Below are 20,799 nucleotides of genomic sequence, written 5' to 3'. Positions count from 1 at the left end.
AATGCTCTAAGCCTCAGCCATCAGGGATGATGAGCAGCCTCAGTTAAAGGAGCCCCTGAGCACATCGCTCACACCGACTCCGTTCTTCTCTAAGTTGCTAGGCTACTGGACAGTCACGGAGAACTACATCACAGACTGGGTTCATCTGTTTCTCACGCCCTTTTCCAATAAGGACTTAAGTATTCAAACGGCAGACATCATCTTATATTTTCTTTATATAATCAAACCTTCAGAATATGGACAACACACAAGACGGCGCATTCGATTGTTAACAATGAAAACATAGTTTGGGAGCAAATTGGTCTCAAAGCAAAGTATTTTAAAGGACCCCTCCCCCACCAAGACTTCCTGTATTCAAAGGGGAAACATGGATGACTGATGTGCAAGTCTGCTATTTTTCAACGCCGTTTTGAGGAATCTGAGAAACTGACGGCTGCAATCCTGACAGAAGTGTAAGTGAGCCCTGAATTACGCAATGTCACGAGACTGGCAAATAACTTGTCAGCCTCTACTGTCTTCACACTCATGGTCCATGAGGGAGCGGAGGCAGGACAAGCCAGAGTTTAAGGCCAGCCTTGGCTACATGGCTTGAGGTCAGCCTGAGCTACAGGAGACCCCGTGTCGAGGAAGCAAGGAAGGAAATAAATAAATAAATAGTTTTGTAAGCTGGGAAATCATTTGACTCTTCTCTTTTAAAAGAAAAAGTTTCAAATGTTTAATTGTAAATGTAATTAATCTATCTGGAGCTCCTAAGCGCCAGGCGGAACCTTGACAAGCATGGAACCTGCAGACTGAATCCAGCCAACAGAATCCAGCACACAAACGCTCACGATTTACACTTGTCTTTTCAGCACAGCCCTACGGTACAGATCCCAACATGTTTTCACCGCCACAACATCCAAAGGTCTGTCCACTTACACAGAAGTAAAGCAGTTTAGAGAACGAGACATGAGCGAGAGGCAGACTTCCTGACGGGAGGCACTTACCCTTTCCCTCTTAACCTCCACCAGGAAAGCAAAGGGTTAAAAGCAAGGTGAAAGACGTTTAATGACATGGTGCACCTTACAGCACGCCTAAGTTCTACTCATGGAATCAAACTGGGGTTAGCTGGCCAACTCCGGGAAAAGGAGTCAGTTGTTAGAGGCTCCCCACTAACGCAATAGTTCCTCATTAAATCACAGATCACTGTTTAATATCCTAGGATGAAAAACACATATGTCTCAATTCTTAACTTTCGGTTACTTGTAAGTGAACCAAGAAATTCAAGTCATTTAAAAAATAATTTCGATCAACCACGGTGCTTTATTCTCCTTTTAGAATTAGTTCTTGTAACGTTACAATATAGACTGTATTGGGTTGTCCATTTACGCCAAGAGCACAAACTGCAGCAAAGTAAAACTCAACATTTTTGTTAATTTTCCGAAGAGTAATGCACATTCTCTGTATTTAATTCATCACTTAAAAAACCAAACCAAACCGTAACTTGTAGCGGCTGTGAGCGGAGGAATTCTGCATTTGCAACTATTTCTTCAAGACTCTTCACAGTGTGTAGTGGTCTAGCCTACAGGACCCGGCAGTCACGGGACTGAACGCACACTGAGGGTGCGATACAAACACCGTCCTTATCACCTGCATTAAAGTGCTGTCAAGACAACTGTGAACACACACTTCCATCTGAGACAAAGGAAGGAACTTGAGTTTCCGCTCCAAAGACCTCGACTCTGCACCCCTGGATTTCACACTCGTTGGAGATTTCCTGATGGTGCAACAAAGTGCAAAGAAGAGGCCAGATGCCAATCTTTGCCATCTGGCGGCCATCTTTCTTACCATGACTACATCTCCTGGCTGGATGGTGATTTCGTCGTGACTTCTGGACTCAAAGGGGTACAGCGCTCGGTAATACACCACTTTCACGTTCTCCTGTGCAGAAATTGTAAGCGGGCCTTTCTCTGTTTAGGAAGAGGAGGGACACATTACAGGAGTCACTGACATGCTACTGGAAACATTTCCACCCGTTCAAGGCATTTCTGACACACACACTGAATGCTGAAGGAGAACGGAATCCGAGAGGAGCAGCTAAGAACACTGAGGGTTCCCAGAACCGGGTGTGGGGGCGAGGCCGGCCAGAGAGCCTTCCTCTGCCTCTTGGCTCCAGCAGTGCACATCTGTAAAGCATCAACCAGCTCTGCTCCCCACCCAGGGCGTTGCTGGTGGATGACAGCAGATCTGATCAGCTAGAGAAGGGGAAGAGGAAGAGAAACACAACTTTCCACATAAACAGAGGCAAATGTTGGTCTCTGGGGCACTTAACAGGATCACATAACCCTAAGTGCTGACTCCACATAATGTCCTAATGACCCTGGGGAACCGAGTCCTCTGTACTTCTGGGTAACGAATAATGAAGGTAATTTAGATTTTTAAATCAAATGAAAAAATTCTGAAATGCATTCTGGTAGAGGACACTCTCGGATTTTGGCTAACAGTTAATTATAGCCCTCTGAATTTTTCTACACACTAGCTACAAGTAACTTGACACCCATCTTAGCTGAAAAGCAGTGAGGTAGATTATTATCTGTGTGACCTAAGGAGAAAAACTGTCCTCAGTTCACACTGGGAGGAGGCACAGGAACTTTACTGGCCCCGGAGGTTAAAGGAATGTGAATTCCTTTTTAGACCACAGAGAAACCTCAGAAAGTAAGTTGACTCTGCCTTGGACCCTCCTCCATGCCCATTCCAGGTCTTTCTTCGAGCCAGAGCACCTTAGGCAGGGCCAGCTCCTAACCCAGTACCAGTCTCACTCCCACCCATCCACCCACCCACCGTGTGGTCAGGGAGCAAGCACGTGGTTTATGAGACTGTCAAGGTATTGGTGCTTTCTGTGTGTGGCTAAGGATTTCGAAAATACATTTGAGTTTTCACCTGATATTATCTAAGGTGTAGCTTTTATTAGTTAACTTTCCCTAAACAAGTTTAGGTCAACCTTCTACTTATTTAAATTTTTAAAGAGGAAAATTGTATTGAAAGAGCAAAAAAAAAAAAAAAAACCAGACACACTTTCAAATGTTCAAATGGCACAAAACCCAGTGTAGACAAAAACCAGTTGACATAGGGGTTTCCCCAGCAATTTCAGGGGAAAATAACAAACTAGAGAAACAGTAAGTGACTTTTTGCAAAATAGGTGAAGTTCAGCATTTGTAACACACGTACTAATAGGGTTTGATGATGGAATTCCTGCCACTTGGCTCTGGTCTGCAGAGGGTTCCTGGGTACCAGTGGAGTAGGCGACTTGAACATACTTGAACACACCCGAGGAGTAAAGAGCTACAGTATCCACTCAGGGACAGACATCTCCTTGATATTAACATAAGCAAGCTGGGAATGGTGGCACCCACCTTCAATCCCAGCACTCAGGAGGCAGAGGCAGGCAAGTCTCTGTGAGTCTGAGGCCAGCCTGGTCTACACAGTGAGTACCTGTCTCACAACAAGAGAACTCAAGGTCACAATCAGGCACAGACCCTGCTCAGAGGCTCTGGGGAGCTGACACTGTGTGTCTACTGTACACTGTGTGTCTACTGTACACAGCAGACATACGGAGGCGGCTCTGATAGAGATGGGCCATCACACGAGAGCCCGGCCACTGCACAGCCTCCACCCCTTCCGATACCTGCGCTGGACCAGGGTGCTTGGACAGCTGGCTTGGCTGCGTCTTGGTGCGGATGGAAAAGCCGACCCAGCTTGTCCTGCACTTCCGGTTTGGCTCTCTCTTCGCCCTCCTTCTTCTTGACGCTGTCCTCCCTTTTCAGTTTGTCCTCCTCGTGGGGTTTCCGAGGCCTCGCATGTTCCTCCTGCTGTGCGTGCTCCAGCCATTGCTTGTCCCTTTCCTGAACTCGTCTGCCAACAGAGACACTCGATTACAGCAAGGAAGCAACCCTGATTCAACAGTCCTGCCCCGGCTTTTCGTCAAAAAGCCCCTCTAGTCAGGGAGCTGCTAGACATCAAGGGAATCTGCTCTTCACACACACGATGGAATCCACAGAATGCCTTCTCTGGCCCTGAGCAAAATGAAATCACATGATTTAAAAACACAGAAAGAAAACTGTGATGTATTTCATAAAGTGGCTATAAGATCAAGAAGAAGTATATCTCAATGCTGAAACTGTTATCAAACCACAAAAACCAGGACCAAAACCCAGATGAACATAAACTTGATGAAAACTTGACATCTACATTCTGCAAACAGGCACTGCTTAAGTGAGCGCATAACTACAAGAGTCTTACAGTCCCCCATGCAGAAGGCACCACATTGACGTGCATACATGTTGCTCCCAAACCTGAAGGTGAAACAGATTAACTGACATCTGGGGCCGGAGCAATGGCTCAGTGGTTAAGAGCACTTGCTGTTCTTGCAGAGGACCTGGGTTTGGTGCCCAGCAGTCACATGACAGCTACAACTATCTGTGACTTCAGAGCCCCAGGTTCCCATGCCCTCTCCTGGCCTCTGAGAGCACCACACATACACAGTGCACAGAGATACATTCAGGCAAAAAAACCTAATATACATAAAATGTCTTTTAAAAAGCACAAAAGGCCAGGTGTGGTGGTGCTTGCCTTTAATCCCAGCACTATACAGAGGCTGAAGCAGGAGAATGTCTGTGAATTCCAGGCCTGCCTGGTCTACAGACTGAGTTCCAGGACAGCCATGCTACATAGAGAAACTCTATGCCCACCCTCCCCCAAAGCATTAAAGTTCATTTATTAGAGGACAATAAAATAACTCACATAGGGAGTCCCACAGCTACACAGAGAAACTCTGTCATAGCACCCTCCACCTCCAGAAAGCATCGAAGTACATTTATTAGAGGGTAAAAAAAGAAGACAGTTATGAAGGTAAGTTTTGGGTACTATTTACTCATACAGTTAGTTAGAATATGTAGTGCATAGTCTATTTGTAGGATGGTGTTTGCTACAGTACATTTCCAGTTTATTTATACTCTGTAGGAATGTAATTTCATGTTGCTGCACTAGTCAAAGCATTTCATCAACTATAACAACACTGGAGACCAGGAAGATGACTCAGTTGATAAAGGCACCTGATCCGACAACTTAAGTTTGATCCGCAGAACATACATGGTGGAAGGGAACCTACTCTCACAAGAGGGTCTCTGCTCTCCACAGATGCACAGTCACACAAACCTCTTTGAAAACAAAACAAAAAACCCAACCCTATAGCTTTAAGTTGGGGGGGGGTGCTGAGTTCGAGTTAATCAACACATAGAACGAGTCCCACTCCAAAGGGAAACCAAGCAAAGCAAGACAGAAAAACGCCCAGTCTAACACACGGTACGAGTTCCCTGGCATTAAAAATAAAAACGTACAAGCGCAGACAGGCTCGGAGGCTCCTGTGAGTGTCACTGAACTCGGTGCCCTCCGTCACCGACTCGCCCCACCACGTCTAGTGTCCCCTCTTTTCAGTGCAGTTCCAATAACCCGTTTCTTATAATCCGTAGCATCTCCCTGGGACATCTGGTCATTCTCATTTCCCAGACTCTAGAATCAACTGAATGTCAAATAGCACACACCCATGAACAAAATCAGAGACACCAAAAGGTAACAAGCAAATTTCTATGGCTACAGAATGCTACTTGGAAAAATACTAGACGACGGGCACAAACATCTGAACAGAAGCAGACAAAAGTATGTTTGTGTCCTAAGCAGCGATGGCAAGTCTGCGCCTTTTGTCCTCCAGTTTAGTTTGCAGTTGCAATAAAGAAGAAAGGAGCCTGGGAGGCACATCCCTAGTCCTGCTGGAGACGCTGTGTGGCGAGCAAGCTCAGGGGCTTGGCTTTCAAACCATGCAGCTTAGACTCTCACTGTCATTAAAGGGCTGTGAACTGGAAACCTATTTTGGTCATTGGCATGCAAATGAGCTAACCAAGTGTCCTAATTTCCTAGTCTACCTCCATTATCTACACAGCAGATGACTGGGACTGAGGAGAAACTTCAGGGGCACTTTCATCTGCACAGACGTACAGATGCGCGTCTGCTTGCCCCCACACACAGAACGGACCACTCGGAGAAGCAAGACCCGGCAGAGCAAACCCAGCTTCTCCAGAGACTGCGGCCCGGGGAAGGCCTCACCTCTGAGTCTCTTCCTTTTGCTTTTCTAACTCCAGGCTCTTCCGCTCCTGCTCTTTCTGTCTCAGCCGTTCTGCCTCAATGGACTTCTGCTTCTGCAGCTGCTGCTTGCTGTGTATTTCTCTCAGCTCCTAGGAGGGATCAGGACAGTTTAGGGAAGACATGAGCAGATGCACACAAACTGTTGACCAGTACGCAACATTTCACAGTGGCCACGCCCTGGACACGGGCAGATGACTTTTCAGGGTTGACAAATGTTCACCTGGAAACTGAAATCACTACATTTTGACATGACTGGTGACCAGTCACTGTCCCAGATTATATCCCAGCAGGCCACAGCACACCATGCCATTCCTCAAGACATTTACTTATCTGCGGGGCTGGGGATTGAATCTGGGACCTTGCACACACTAGGCAATGCTGTACCACTGAGCCACACCCCCCACCCTCCCCCACCCCCACCGCCAGGATCTGCTCCTAAAGGACTCCGCCTGTGAAGGGCAATGGGAGTTGGACTGGAGAAGACTCAAGAGTACTGGAGGGCATTTGATTTATGAATAAAACTATAGTTATTACGATAACTAATCCATAGCAGATTCCCCTAGCTTTGAAAACACACACAATACTTCCCACACAACCACTGTTAAAAACTCTTTATTTCCGGGCTGGAAAGATGGCTCAGCGGTTAAGAGCACTGGCTATTCTTCCAAAGGTCCTGAGTTCAATTCCCAGCAACCACATAGTGGCTCACAACCATCTGTAATGAGATCTGGTGCCCTCTTCTGGCCTGCAGGCATACATGCAGGCAGAACACTGTATACATAATAAATAAATAAATCTTTTTAAAAAAGTTTCCAGCACTCTGAAGGCAGAGGCAGGTGGATCTCTCCAGGCCAGCCTGGTCTACAGAGTGAGCTCCAGGACAGACAGACAGCCACACAGAGAAACCCTGTCTCGAAAACCCAAAATCAGCAACAACAACAAAACAAACAAAAAAACCCCAAAAGCTCCTTATTACGACAGACTGGAGTCCATGGATTTGAGGGCTCTCCGCTCTGAGGGCTTCACCCCCCAACACACACTGCGGGGCTATTTTCCTTCAAATCACATCTGAGAGCCTCTGTCCTCACAGGAGCCACGTTGAAGCTGTCACCTGCCCCACACCAAAGCAGCAGCTCCTTTCCAAGTGAAAAGTTCCAATTCGATGGTGATCTCCTGGGATCTGATTTCCTCCCGTCATAGCAACCCCAAGAAACAACCGAAATGTCCTGCCAGCCTCCTGAAAACCGAACAAATCACGTGACAAAGCACTTCGAATCATAAGTGTGAGCACCTAGAACTGAGAAACCACACTAGGCTGGGGGTGTGGTTTGGTGGCTTCTGCCTAGCATACACAAAGGCCATGGGCTCAGCCCCTCCTAAGAGAGGTGCCGACGAGACAAAAGGCTTAACTGGAAATGGGATGGCAGAGAGGGAGCTATGAGAGAGGACGGGAGGGAAGGGGCTCTGTGGGGAGAGCTGGGCAGGACGTGCGTGGGCGAGCCCGGGACAGCAGCTCTAGGTAATACAGCTGCTGGGGTACAGATACCTAGGATACCTAGGATGAGGGCTTTAGCTAGGGAGGGGACAGAGGCATCCAAGAAAGGCCACTGGGAAGTAAAGATGGTGCAACTGTGACTGAAGTTGTCATGGAAAAGTCAACTCTCAGGGGGAGAAAGAATTCCACTTCTCATTACCTTCCAGCCTCACAGCATTATGTCAAAAACTCAGCCACAGTGGCTTCCACAGTAATTTTTAATGAAAAGTAATAATCCCCAATAACATGAATGGATAATCTGGTTGCCGATTTAGAGCTGGTACTTCTAAGACAAGCAGAGGAGATCAATTCATCTAAGCATTCTTGGCTAAAGTCAAGTGTCACCCCCACAAAAGGACCAACTGTGGGAGGATCACTAAATCAAACTCCAGAGTCCCGAGGACACACAGGACGTCTAATCCATGACCGACTCGGCGCAGAGGCCTTATGGGAGGCCACAGGCACCACGGGAAGATTTCCATCTTACCCTCCTTGGAGACCTCATCAGCAACAGCACAATTCCCGTTTTCTGTGTTGTAAGAGTAAGAAGGACAGGGGAAACTTAGGCTGGTGCTCAGGAAACTGGATGCATCATCTTATTGATTTACTTATTTGCAGTGTAGTCATGTGAGGTCAGGGAGATGTGTGGGTACGAGTGCATGTGTGGGTATGGGCACGTGGGGACCAGAGTCTGACATGGGCGTTGTTAGTCCCATAGAGCTGTCCACCTTGGTTTTTAAATAATTTTACTTTATGTGCATGAGTGTTGTGCCTGCATGTATGTCTGTACACCACGTGCAGGCCTGGCGCTCATGGAGGCCAGAAGAGCAAAACGGATCCTCTGGAGCTGGGGTTACAGAGGGGTTTGAGACGACACGTGAGTGCTAGGTCCTTTGGAAGAGCAGTAACTACTAACCACTGAGCCATCTCTCCAGCTCTGTTTACCCTGTGTGTTAAGGCAGTGTCTCTCACGGAGCTGGCTGAACCACCATCTCACTGAACTTTTTTTAAGTGGGTGCTGGGGATTGAACTCAGGTCCTCAGGCTTGTGTGTCTTCATGCTTATGTGGCAAGCTCTTTACTGATCAAGTTATCTTTTCATTCCCTAGTTATGCATTTTAAAAATAAAAGTTTTTGCCCGGTATGGTGTCACATGTCTTTAATCCTAGCAATTGGGAGGCAGAGGCAGGCAGATCTCCGTGAGTTCAAGGCCAGCCTGGTCTACGAAGTGAGTTCCAGGACAGCCAGGACTGTTACACAGAGAAACCCTGCCCGGAAAAACCAAACAACAACAAAAACAACAAGTTCTTATTTCATTTATCCTTAGCAGGACAACATTCAAAATATTTTACAACAGGTATTGTGAATCTGGGATGGACACTGGCCATGATGTCCCAATGTATCCGACAGACCATGTACACAAATCAAGACATTTCATTTTTCTCAAGAACTATGCACATTTCCTTTTTGCATTGAACTCAAGGAAACAGGCTGAGGTTGGAAGCTGGTAAATGGGCAAACCAATCCAGACAGATGGAACGAGCTAGGGATGTGTTAGCAAGAGGTGCAAAATAAAAAGTAACAAGAAGTGATTTAGAGAACCAACAGAAAAAAAACCACACCAATGAAACAGCTTTAAAAACGAAGTCCGATGCACAACTGCACCATACATTCGGAATCATCACAGGTCAGGCTGAACTTGTCAAGAACTGTCAAAGTGAGGCTGCAGCCTCAAGTATCTCCAAGGAAACGGAGTTTTTAGGAACCATAACAACAGATGTCAGAGAAGGTTAAGAGCAGGTTCTGGCGGCTCACGATGCAGATTGGGAAACGGCCAAGATGCTCTACTATCAATTTCATGCAAGTCAAACACCGCCGAGACACACAGTCAACTTGAAGGAAACAGAGGTGAGCTGAACAGGCCTGGCCGGCATTCTGACCTATTTTTTTCCCTTTGGATTTGGGAGTTTCAGATAGGATGAAACAATAAAAGTAGAGGATTCCTAATTGTAAGGCAGTGGTTCTCAACTGCCCTAACTCTGCGACCCTTTAATGCAGTTCCTTGTGTCATGGTGACCTCCAACCATAACATTATTTTTGTTGTACTTCACAACTGTAATTTTGTTACTGTTTTGAATTGTAAATATCTGATATGCAGGATGGTCTTAGGTGAAAGGGTCGTCAACCCTGGGGTTGAGACCCACAGATTGAGAACCACTGTTCTAACAGAATGACTTTTGTACACAGCCAGAATATGCACTAAAAAGTAGTGAATGGCTTTCCTCCCTCACCATAATGAGAACAGTCCTTTCACGCAGGGCAAGAGTCTGGCTTTTCTCTTTTCAACACCACTAAGGAGACTGGAGTCAACGCAGTTATTTCAAAGTAGCCTTTTCATTCTTTCAAGGGAAAATTAAGGTAGCAAATATGGAGTTGAGTTGTTAACTTATCAATTTTTCCTGGTAGGCAGCCTGACTGAAGTGACCTCAAAATCTCTATAAAATGCACACGCCTCTTAGTGTAGTAGAATATTATTTTAAGATGTGTTACTTTTATTTATGCTGCATTTGTTTGACTCTGTGAAACTGTGTTACTGTGCCTGTCTAAAACACTTGATGGTCTAATAAAGATCTGAACGGCCAATAGCAAGGCAGGAGAAAGGATAGGCGGGGCTGGAAGGCAGAGAGAATGTATAGAGGGAGAAATCTGGGAGAGCAGTCTAGGAGTCAGAGAAGAAGGAGAAGGACTCCAAGGGCCTACACAGCAAGCCACAGGGTAAGAGTAAGATTTACAGAAGTAGGAAAATGGGAAAAGCCCAGAGGCAAAAGGGAGATGGGATAAGTTAAGGAAAGCTGGCAACATAAGCCAAGCCAAGGCCAGGCATTCATAAGTAAGACTAAGCCTCCATGAGTGATTTATTTGGGAGCTGGGTGGCAGGCCTCCTAAAGAGAGCCCAAAAACAAACAACACCTTAGCACACTTCTTTACTTCAAAGCTAAAAAGAAATTACAAGGTGTCAACAGGCAGTGTCTTCCTGTAGCTTTTTCTCAAATTAACTTCTTTCTTTCTAAACTAGTCACTATAATTACAATTACAATTATAGTCTTGTGGCTAAACACGATAGTAGTGTGTAACTTCGTTAGTTTTTGTTGAATTAGTTTCATTCAAGGGTATGAAATGTTTTACAGTAGACACGCAGGCAATATTATCTTCTAATATGGTATATGCCCCCATCCCCATGGTGCTGAGGACTGAACCCAAGGCCTTGTGCATGCTACACAAGCATCCTACCATGGAGCTCTATTTCCAGGTTTTTTAGGGGGTGGGGTAAGGTGAGGGTGGGTTGACGCAGGGTCTTTATGTGTCCTCAAATTCACTATGTACTTGAGGATGATCCTGAACTCCGAAATGGTAGGAACATGTCACCACATCTGGTTGCTAGCCCACTTCCTTAATGAAGAAGAAAACATTAAATAGGAATTCCGGAAAAACTAGTTACATTTTACCACAAATAATTATATAACAGCCATAAAGTTATAAAACATTTAGGATATAAATAAAAATTATGAGAAAATTTTTATTAGAAATTTTATTAGAAAATTTTATTACAGGATAAATGACTGCCTATCCTGGCCAGGCAGACCCTGGACTCCTGGGCTAAGGGGTCTGCCAGACTCAAACTGATGAGTGTCGAGGAAACAGACACACGCAACACATATGGTGTAAAGTCCTTTTTTGGTTTTTGAGACAGAGTCTATGTAGTCCTACCTGGCACCAAACTCAGAGATCCATCTGCCTCTGCCTCCTAAGTGCTATGATTAAAAGCCTTTGCCACCATGCTTGGCTAAAATAGTATTCTTATTACCAATAACATGAGCAGAATTCCAAAGATAAATGGCTTATGAATCTTAACGAGAGTCCATGAAAAAGCTTTGGCCCTGTGAAGGCTGTCCAAGTGCATGCACATTTGGGGTGCATGGGGATTGATTCTTCAGGCAGAGAAGGCTCTACGCATTTATCAGAGTCTCAAAGAGTCTCTGATCAAATACAGATTACAAACCATAACTTAAAAGTTGGCAAAGGTCTGTTTTGTATTAAAGATAAAATAAAGATCAGCTTGCTTTTAATTTTCTTCCCTGGGCCCAAATGAGAAAATTCATCTCTTTTCCCTGAATAATTAAGCTTGCTGAGTCATAAAACATCTTTGGACATCCTATGGCATGTGGCCAAAGTAATTCAAAAGCAGTATGCTTGACTAATCGAACATCCACGAAGACTCAGCTAATTTCCCATTGACGGACATGGCTCAATGTCAAGTTCACCGAAGACGGCTGTTCTATGGCCATCCCAAGGGGCACAGAATCACTTAAATTACTGTGACAGTTTCTCCTTCACTCGGGCTTAAGGCTCAAAAATGTTGTATTGTGTGGAGTACTGTTAAAGTATGAAATATTCACCTGAATGATGTTCAGGGTTCTTCTCCATAGAGATGACCTTGCACAAATGCCCACACTGGAAAAAAACAAACTGGCAACAGAGGCTGAGAGACTGGCACCCAAGGAAATGCGCTTGCTAATCTAGACAGCTAACTTTGTAGGATTATCTTGCTTTTTGTTTGTGCTGTAGGTTGTCCTTTGGAGACAAGAGGCAAAAACATACTTTTGACTACTAACTGGACATTCCTGAACTTGACAGCACAAATCTAAAAAGTTTATTACTATTAAGTTAATCTTATAGGACACTAATTTTGGCAGCAAGATGAGAAATCCCAGGTACTTGTTTCGTATTTTTAACATTTACTTATCCATCTATCTATCTGTCTATCTATCTGTCTGTCTGTCTGTCTGTCTGTCTATTGTGTGTGCTATACATGGCAGTCAGAGGACAACTTTCGCGAGCTGGTTTTCTGCTTCTATCATGTGAGTTCCAGGGATTGAATTCTTTTATTTACTGAGCCAACTCGCTGGCCCTCTTTGGAGTTTTAAGCTACAATAATATTTCCCAATTAAGTGATCCAACAAACAAAAGAGAAAAGAAGTTAATGAGCCCAGAAGATACAGAAACTTAAATCTGATGGAAAAATTAAAAAAGAATTATTTCAAGACATAGAAATGTACATGGCCAAGGAAAACAGACATTCCATTTAACTCCAAATTATAAAGTTCATTCATGTGATGTATTAAAAGTGGGAAGAGCATAAAGAATTTTTAACTTGTTATCTAAATTCTAAGAAGGTGTATGTTGATGTTTAAAAACCATGTTCAGAACATCCCTTCTAAACTGAAGTCAGCACTCACCAATCCTGCTCCCCACACCTAACAGACAGTCAGCACGGGACCCTGTGCTCGCCACAACAGGAACACGAAGCCAGCAGTCCTCACCCAGGAGCCTTGCAGTGCTCTGCTGCTTCCAGACAGAGAACCCTGACTTAGTTTGTCCTGACCATCTGAGTTCCCTTCCCCCACCAACTGTCTCAGCTTCCTACGTGAGGAAACACGCTGTTACAGTAGGTATGTGCCGCCTCTACAGCATAAAGTTGTTGGGCAAATGAGGATACAGGAGAAGAAACCTTTTCAGGAGACTGTCTTTGTTCCTTTACCTGCTAACCTTTTCTTAAATATTTTACAACCTCACACAGAAGCAGCCCACATTTTACCTAAGAAAATCAACCACCAAATCAGCCTGCTGGTGTGATGTGAAATAGAATACATAATGCCTGCTGTCTGGTTTGCATCTGAGGAGTAGTCTAGTAAGTAGTTCACGCTCAAGGAATCTGGATGAAGTGGCCACAACCAAAAGCAATCAGTTAAAGGACTAGATTATTTCTAGGCAGAAGAGGTCTTTTCCAAAGGACATGTATGTAAAAATTAAAGGTCACATTGAACAAAGGGAGACAGCCAATTGTGAAGCAGACAGACGTCTGTCGGTCATGGAGGAGCCATCACGTGTGCTTTCTCCCGGGTCAGTCTCTCCAGCTCCTCTTTCTGGATCCTTTTCTCTCCATCACTGTTCCCTTCCGCATGCATCTGTCCTGACTTCTCATTCTGCTCTCTGGGTCTCTCTCCAGCTCTCTCTTTCCCCCATTGCTGCTAACAGTCTGCCTTTCACTGCCTCCACAATGAGTGAGCCTGCCATGGAAGCCCGTGTCTGAAACCAAGAGTACACAAGCCTTAGTTAAGCGAGCACCTCACTTGCTTCCACACCCACTCAGGTCTTAGCTGCCATCATGGACAGAATCTCTGATGACCCTGCACTTGAAGTAAGAAGCCAAATTTCCTAAGTATATTACCGACCATGATTCTTAGTTCTGAATCTTCCCTACATACTCAGATTTCACAAAGAAATAAAATACTGTCCACTTTTTAATAATACACCAATCACAACTCTGCCCATACATGCTGAAAAAAATCCTCATAGACAAACTAACTGGCCTCTTTTACATTTTTATACTCATTCAATGATCTAAATGACTGATCTAAACTGCCCATTATAAAGAGACTACAATACCTTGTCCTGCTCGTGACTTAGTGCTCGCACCTCACAACTTGCTGGCCCGGTCATAGTATTAGCAGGCTGTCTCAGTACTTCCTGGTAACACTATCTCAGACCCTGGCCACGCATCTGGAGTGCAGCCGAAGCACAGAGCTGGAGCTGTCCATCATCCGAGCTGAGAAGGACTGCTTGGGTAGGGAGGGCATGGAGACTTCAGAAGGAAGGCTAAGTGGACGACGTGGCCAGGAGAACTGCAAGGCTCCTCCACACGGCCTCCCCCACTGCCACTGACCGGAAGAAAGAAACCTTCAACTGTTAAATGTTAGGATATGTTGAGGAGCACACAGCCACGAGACAGGACCAACAAGGACTCAGCTTCTGAATGGGAAACACAAGCCTCACCTCTTTGGGTGTCGGACTCTCTGTATTTGGCACACAGTAAAGTTTTATAAACTATAAGCTATGTTTTATGCAACTACTAGACATTATGGTTAAGATATCTGGAATATAATTAGACTGACCGTGCCAAGGAAAGCTGTTTCAGTAACTACCAACATGGCCACAGACAAGGAGGTCCTAGAAAGGCTGGCTTCTTCATAGTGCTTTCTCTATGCACTGTATGTTAAAGAGCCCCCCAGTCATTATATGCATGTCCCTACGTGCCCTTCAGACCACGACTTGTCTAAGCAAGTTGAAACTTGATTTCCTGTAAAACGAGGTATAACAAGGAAGTTACAGATTAAATAATTCAAAATCGGTGCTTCAAGAGCATGAATTTTAGATGGTTGTTGTATATAAGACACATTTATAAACAGAAATTTCTGGTAAATAAATGTGGACACTGAATGAAGATATTAAGTAGTAGTGACGCAGCTGGCCATGGTGGCACATGCCTTTAAGCCCAGAACTTCTGAAGCAGAGGCCTACACAGTGAGTTCCTCAAAAAAAAAAAAAAAGAAGGAAGGAAGGAGGAAGGAGAGAGAGAGGGAGGGAGGGAGGGAGGGAGGGAGGGAGGGAGTAACTTATGGCAGCAACACTGGCTATTGAATCCGGGTAGTCATGTAGTCATGTGCTGACTGGCTGGTTCATCTGACCATCAACCATCCAGAAGCTGATGCTTAGAGTTCCCATCAAATCTATTGAGTCTTGGATTTTAGGCACGTCAAATCAGGAATCAAATCAGTCCCTAGGAGTCGGGGTGCTGTACTTCTGCCCCGCCCTCTCCTTTATAAACAAAAGCAAAGTCTATGGCTTGGGGGTGATGCAAAACTAAGACCATCTTGGAACCTTTGTGGGAAGAGAGGGTGAGGCGCAGCTCCCACTACTGCTGGGCTATCTGCCATCTCCGCCCCGGGATAGTCTTTGGAACACAGAAACACTACACTCATGAGGTATCTATCTCGAAGCATGGGAAAGCAGAGAAGGAGCCTGCATCTCCAAGAGAGCAGAAGAGAGTGTAAAGGTCGAGCGTTTGAGGACATGTGCTAACCCTGAAGTCACTAGCGGTGCTATAATTCTAAGCACGCTAATTGACCAATTTTTCATTTATTTTGCAGTGGGGATTGAACCCATGGACTCATGCATGCTAGGCAAATGCTCTGTCACTGAGCTATTGCTTCGTAGTTCTGTGACAGTCTGGTTCCAATATGAAACAAAGGCCTGCTAATAGCCTATAGCAAGACACTGTTCTCTCTTTATTAAAAACTTGAGAATTTCCACATTGTTTATCAGATAGAGAAAACAGATATGCAATTCTTCTTAAAGAAAATGGGAAAAGTCCTCAGAGGAAGAATAAATCTGAAGCAGACATTCTAGAGGAAGGAACAAATTAGATTATGTGATTATGTTATTTATTTATAAAAAGAAAAATAATCAACATCCTTAGTTTTTACTTTGCCATAAAACTACACACATTTATACCCACAAATGTGCTGTCGTATACTTTACAAACTGGTGCTAAACTGGACTCTGATTATCCCCCCTGTTGGGGCCTACAAAATCAAACAAGGTGTGAGTCCGTGTGAAGGTAAGCAAGCAGCTAACCACAGGCAGATCCTCGCATGTGAGTCCACTGGTCCACACGGCTTCAGTGTCCTAGGCAACTCACTTGAAAGCCTTGTCAGCCGCCCAGACAGTGAACAGCTTCATGTCGCCAGTGAACGCACAAACTTCACGAACATGAACTAAATCTGCTAAAGCCTAATTTATTGTCGGGCTTTCTTTTGAGAAAGGAAGGTCGAGAATACAGCAGATGCACGGCCAGCTAGATGCGTGGGCCGACTGGACAAGAAGAAGTAAATCTCACTCCGTTGATGCAGACGCTCCGGAAGCACTGCTGTGTGGAGAGGGCCCAAAGAAACACGAGACTCAGGCCGAGGCTCCTTGCGGTCTAATCCCTACAAGGAATTACGGTTGCTAATGAATGTGTGCTCTGAAGTCAGGGAAAGTGCTTTGTGTATCTTCCAGTGGGGTGGAAATAAAGAAGGACAGCAGGAGGCCACAAAGAAACTAAATGCTAACTCAGCTCCTCTGTTGGCTCAACAAAATTACAAATCTTTTGGTTCTTCAACAACATCTCTGTTTTGGTTCCTACAGGTTTCAGAGGAATTCTAGAAACAACAAACCTCAGACCATCTAACACCTTCACCTGACCCTGCAAGTGGATGTCAAGCTACAAACAACACAGCTATGTTTTGCATTTGCCTGATGAACTTTACAGTTAATAAAAAGCCAAAGGAAGAATTAAAAAGGCAGAATAAAAGGTTATAATTTTAAAACAAGCATATTTGGGAAAGAGCCAGTGTGTGGGGAAGCTAAACTCAGCCTCTGAGAAGCCCTGACACCACAGGCGTCATCAGCTAAACACCAGTCACAAGACAACTCAACCCTCCTGCGGGTAATTGCTAACGCCATTTAATCCACAGTTCTGAGCATTAGTCAAAGTCTTTGCCTAGAACATATTCCTAACATCTGAAACTTGTCTTAGGTCAAACTTCTAGAAAAGTAATCAACATTACGGCAACTGTGCCCTTTCTGTGTTCAGAAGAAGCTGAGTAATGCTCAGTGGTTTACACACCCGGGGACTTCTGGAAAGCATCGTCAGATTGCTTCAGTGTTAGATTATTCTTGCTTAAAACAGTGGAAACTTACAATAGGAGCAAACGGGAGCATTCTGACTGTACATGTGGATGGAGAACTCACAGATGCTCCTCCAATACTGATACGGCACACATACTTCCATGTGCTCAAATACAGAACACACACACACAAGCTAAACATGAAAGTAATGTGAAGAAAAACACTAAGTTGGCTAAACAGTACTCCCTAAGGGTGAGCACTTTCCTGGAATTGTACGATTGAGAACGTTCATTACCCAATGCTGAAAGAACTGCACAAATATTTTAACTTGGATGTCTAGACAATCTGGCATGGACTCTCAATCCAGAGGGTAACAAAAAAATCTCAAATATGCTAATTTAAAATGCTCTTTTAGTAGTAAAGGCATTTTATTTCTTAGTATCAGAAACTAAATGGCCCATACATAGTAAAGTATAAGGAATTTTAAGGTAGAAAACTAAAGCATTTCTTATAAGAACATAAAATAATATATAATAATTATTATAAGAAACAAGTTTTTCGATCCTGGTTTTGAGTTAATTTTTTATTTTATTTTTCGGCTTTTTTCGAGAAAGGGTCTCATTATGTAGCTCTGGCTGTCTTGAAACTCACTCTGTACACTAGACAGGCATTGAATTCACAGAGATCCACCTGCCTCAGCCTCTGAGTTCTGGGATTAAAGGCGTGTACTACCACACTCAACTTGAGTCTACACTATTAAGACAATAGAACACCACACTAAGAGAGGGTTTTTTGTGGTGTTTCCCGGCGTTACTTCGCAGTGACAAAGCCACCAACAGCCATGCTAGAGACAGCAGCAATGACCCCAGGGGACAAGGAAGTTAGGCGGCATTTAAAAAGGAAGGGTGACAACACAGGTCTCCACTTCCCCGTATGAAAGGAATGGCAGGGAAATCTCAGTCTTAAGTAAAAGCATCTGAACACACGAGAGAGAGCACACTGGGCCTCACTCTTGCAGGTGGTGTGGTTATACGCAGGCAAAAGGAAAGAAACTCATAAAACTATAATGCGGAGCAGGGCCAATCACACAGGCCTAACTTACAGATGTCAAAGAAGGTAAGGACAACCGAGGGGCGCCATGGCATGTGCTGTCTGAAGGCCTGGACCACTGCTCAAACCTTTCTGCCTGGGATTCAGCGTCACCTCATCATCACGGGGCAGGGCATGCGCTCTCTCTCTCTCTCTCTCTCTCTCTCTCTCTCTCTCTCTCTCTCTCACACACACACACACACACACGCACACGCACACGCACACGCACACGCACACGCACACGCATACGCACGCACGCACGCACGCACGCACGCACGCACGCACGCACGCACGCACGAGTCACCTTCAGCTGGTTGTTGAAGACATCGATCTCTTGTAGTTTTGACCTGGTCTCTCTCTCCACCTCGTCCAGCTGCTCTCGCAGCTGCTGCCGGGCCAGCTCTTTTGCCTCCAAGGCTCTTTTGAGGGTAAGAAGTGAGTCTCCTATTTCAGAAGAGCATACAAGACAGAACGTTAGCTGGCAATGAGGAACATGTTCAACCTTCATGACTCTGGAGGGGATTCCTGCGGACAAACACTAACTACTCAGTGATAAAACAAGTGCGTGGCGTGTACGGAGCCGGAGGATTAATCAATGCCAGCACCGAGGAAAAGGTCGTCAGCTTTAAAAAGAAAACACCTTGTAGTACTCAGGAAGCTAAGGCAGGCGGAGCACTGGCTTTGAGGCAACCCTGGTCTACACTGTGAAACCCTGTCTCAAAAGAAATATATAAGGGGCTGGAGAGATGGCTCAGAGGTTGAGAGCACTGGCTGTTTCTTCCAGAGGTCCTGAGTTCAATTCCCAGCAACCACATGGTGGCTCACAACCATCTGTAATGAGATCTGGTGCCCTCTTCTGGCCTGCAGGCATACATGCTGTATACATCATAAATAAATCTTTCTTTAAAAAAAAAAAGAAAAAAAAAAGAAATATATAAATAAGTAAGATACCTACTATGCAAACTGTTCTGCTGAACTTGCTTTAATTGGTCATTGAGTATCTGCTTTTCTGGAATAAGTCTTCCAAGCATTTGCTGAGATTCCTTAGTAGAGAGAGGGGGAAAGAGCATGAGTGATGAGCGCCTGAGCCCCAGATAAGCCAGCACCGGTGTCCTCGTCCCCAGACACCCCAACTTCACCCCGCGTCTTTCATGCAGTTGATGCCATTCACACCGAGGAACGGACTAACCCCAGTGCTCTTCCCTAGGATGAAGTGAAGTTGCCGCTCCCTTGCTTCTGCTTACGTGGTTGCTGAGACACTGGATATTTATCAGCTTTAAAAAATGCAATTCAAGCCGGGCGGTGGTGGCGCACGCCTTTAATCCCAGCACTCGGGAGGCAGAGGCAGGCGGATCTCTGTGAGTTCGAGGCCAGCCTGGGCTACCAAGTGAGTTCCAGGACAGGCGCAAAGCTACACAGAGAAACCCTGTCTCGAAAAACCAAAAAAAAAAAAAAAAAAAAAAAAATGCAATTCAAGGAGGTCTCCAAGGAACTCAACCTCTTAATTGCAGCGATCCAGCATAGATGCTGTGAGTGAGTTCCCCACCGTCCTGTTCTGTGTGTTGGCACTCACTAGCACCGCACTGAGGCTCACTGCATACCTGAAGTTGGCCACAGAACTGAGAAAGGCATCTGTCACAACTAGAATGCTAGAAGCCACCCAGGTTTTTTCCATCACACAGGAATTTTAAACACAGGAGTCCTGAACCAACCCCTTTTTTTTCTTTTTTTAAAACTGGCATAAGAAAAAAGCTAAAACCACACTGGGCTATTTGGAGTTTTGACGGGTAACGTGCCAAGCACAGTGTTTGTTTAAGTTCAGTTGAAATGATCTTGTAGTCACTTTAGTAACTGGCAGCCTTGCTGATTTACTTGACATTTATTTTTACCTTTGGGAGAAAAATGACTCTTGTTGTGAGAGAAAAATGCCTTACTTAAGAGTTTCCTGCAGAGGCTCAGAACCAGTCAGTCCCTTGGGAGCCACCTGTGGACACACACCAGCGTTTGCAGAAGGAATTGTGGGATCGGCCTGCACGGTAGGAGGTTTCCTCAATAGAGAGGACTCAGGAAGCTCTGAGGCCATGAGGAACCCGCTGCAAGGCTTTCACAAATCAAAATACACAGCACATTGTTGTCCAGGGAGCAAAGTCCACGCAGCTGGTCCTTGACTTATTCTCCCTCAGGCAAGGCCTCTTACCAACCCACCCTCAAGTTCATTTCTTGACCAAGATGAAGAAGCATCAGGAGGAACCCGGCTCCAATCACTGAGACTGTCTCACTCATGCAAACAACACTTTAAAATGCATAACCCAGGCTGGACATGGCTCAAGGGTTGAGATGACCCAGGGCTGTTGTTGCAGAGGACTCCAGTTGATCCCCAGCTGTCTCAGTTCGGGTTTCTAGTGCCGTGAAGAGGCACCATGAGCACAG

The 20,799-nt window shown here is 45.1% G+C and overlaps 1 protein-coding gene across 14 annotated transcripts in view; it reads right to left on the bottom strand.

Moving 5' to 3' along the window:
- Itsn1 (intersectin 1) overlaps positions 1-20,799 on the bottom strand; it is a 188,927-nt gene that overhangs the window by 68,741 nt on the left and 99,387 nt on the right. For all 14 annotated transcript variants that reach the window (XR_013043866.1, XR_013043867.1, XR_013043869.1 and 11 more), the window contains 5 exons: positions 19,325-19,412; positions 18,674-18,813; positions 6,139-6,266; positions 3,665-3,891; positions 1,828-1,949 (listed from right to left, as the gene is read on the bottom strand). Coding sequence is in view for 10 of the 14 variants with exons in the window: in XM_076549210.1 (XP_076405325.1) it covers positions 1,828-1,949; positions 3,665-3,891; positions 6,139-6,266; positions 18,674-18,813; positions 19,325-19,412 (705 nt within the window). In the remaining 4 variants the exon portion in view is untranslated. The remainder of the gene's footprint in view (positions 1-1,827; positions 1,950-3,664; positions 3,892-6,138; positions 6,267-18,673; positions 18,814-19,324; positions 19,413-20,799) is intronic.

This window comes from Peromyscus maniculatus, chromosome 12 (genome assembly GCF_049852395.1).
Source record: "Peromyscus maniculatus bairdii isolate BWxNUB_F1_BW_parent chromosome 12, HU_Pman_BW_mat_3.1, whole genome shotgun sequence".
Lineage (NCBI taxonomy): Eukaryota > Metazoa > Chordata > Mammalia > Rodentia > Cricetidae > Peromyscus > Peromyscus maniculatus.
This window is presented reverse-complemented; position numbering and strand designations above follow the sequence as displayed.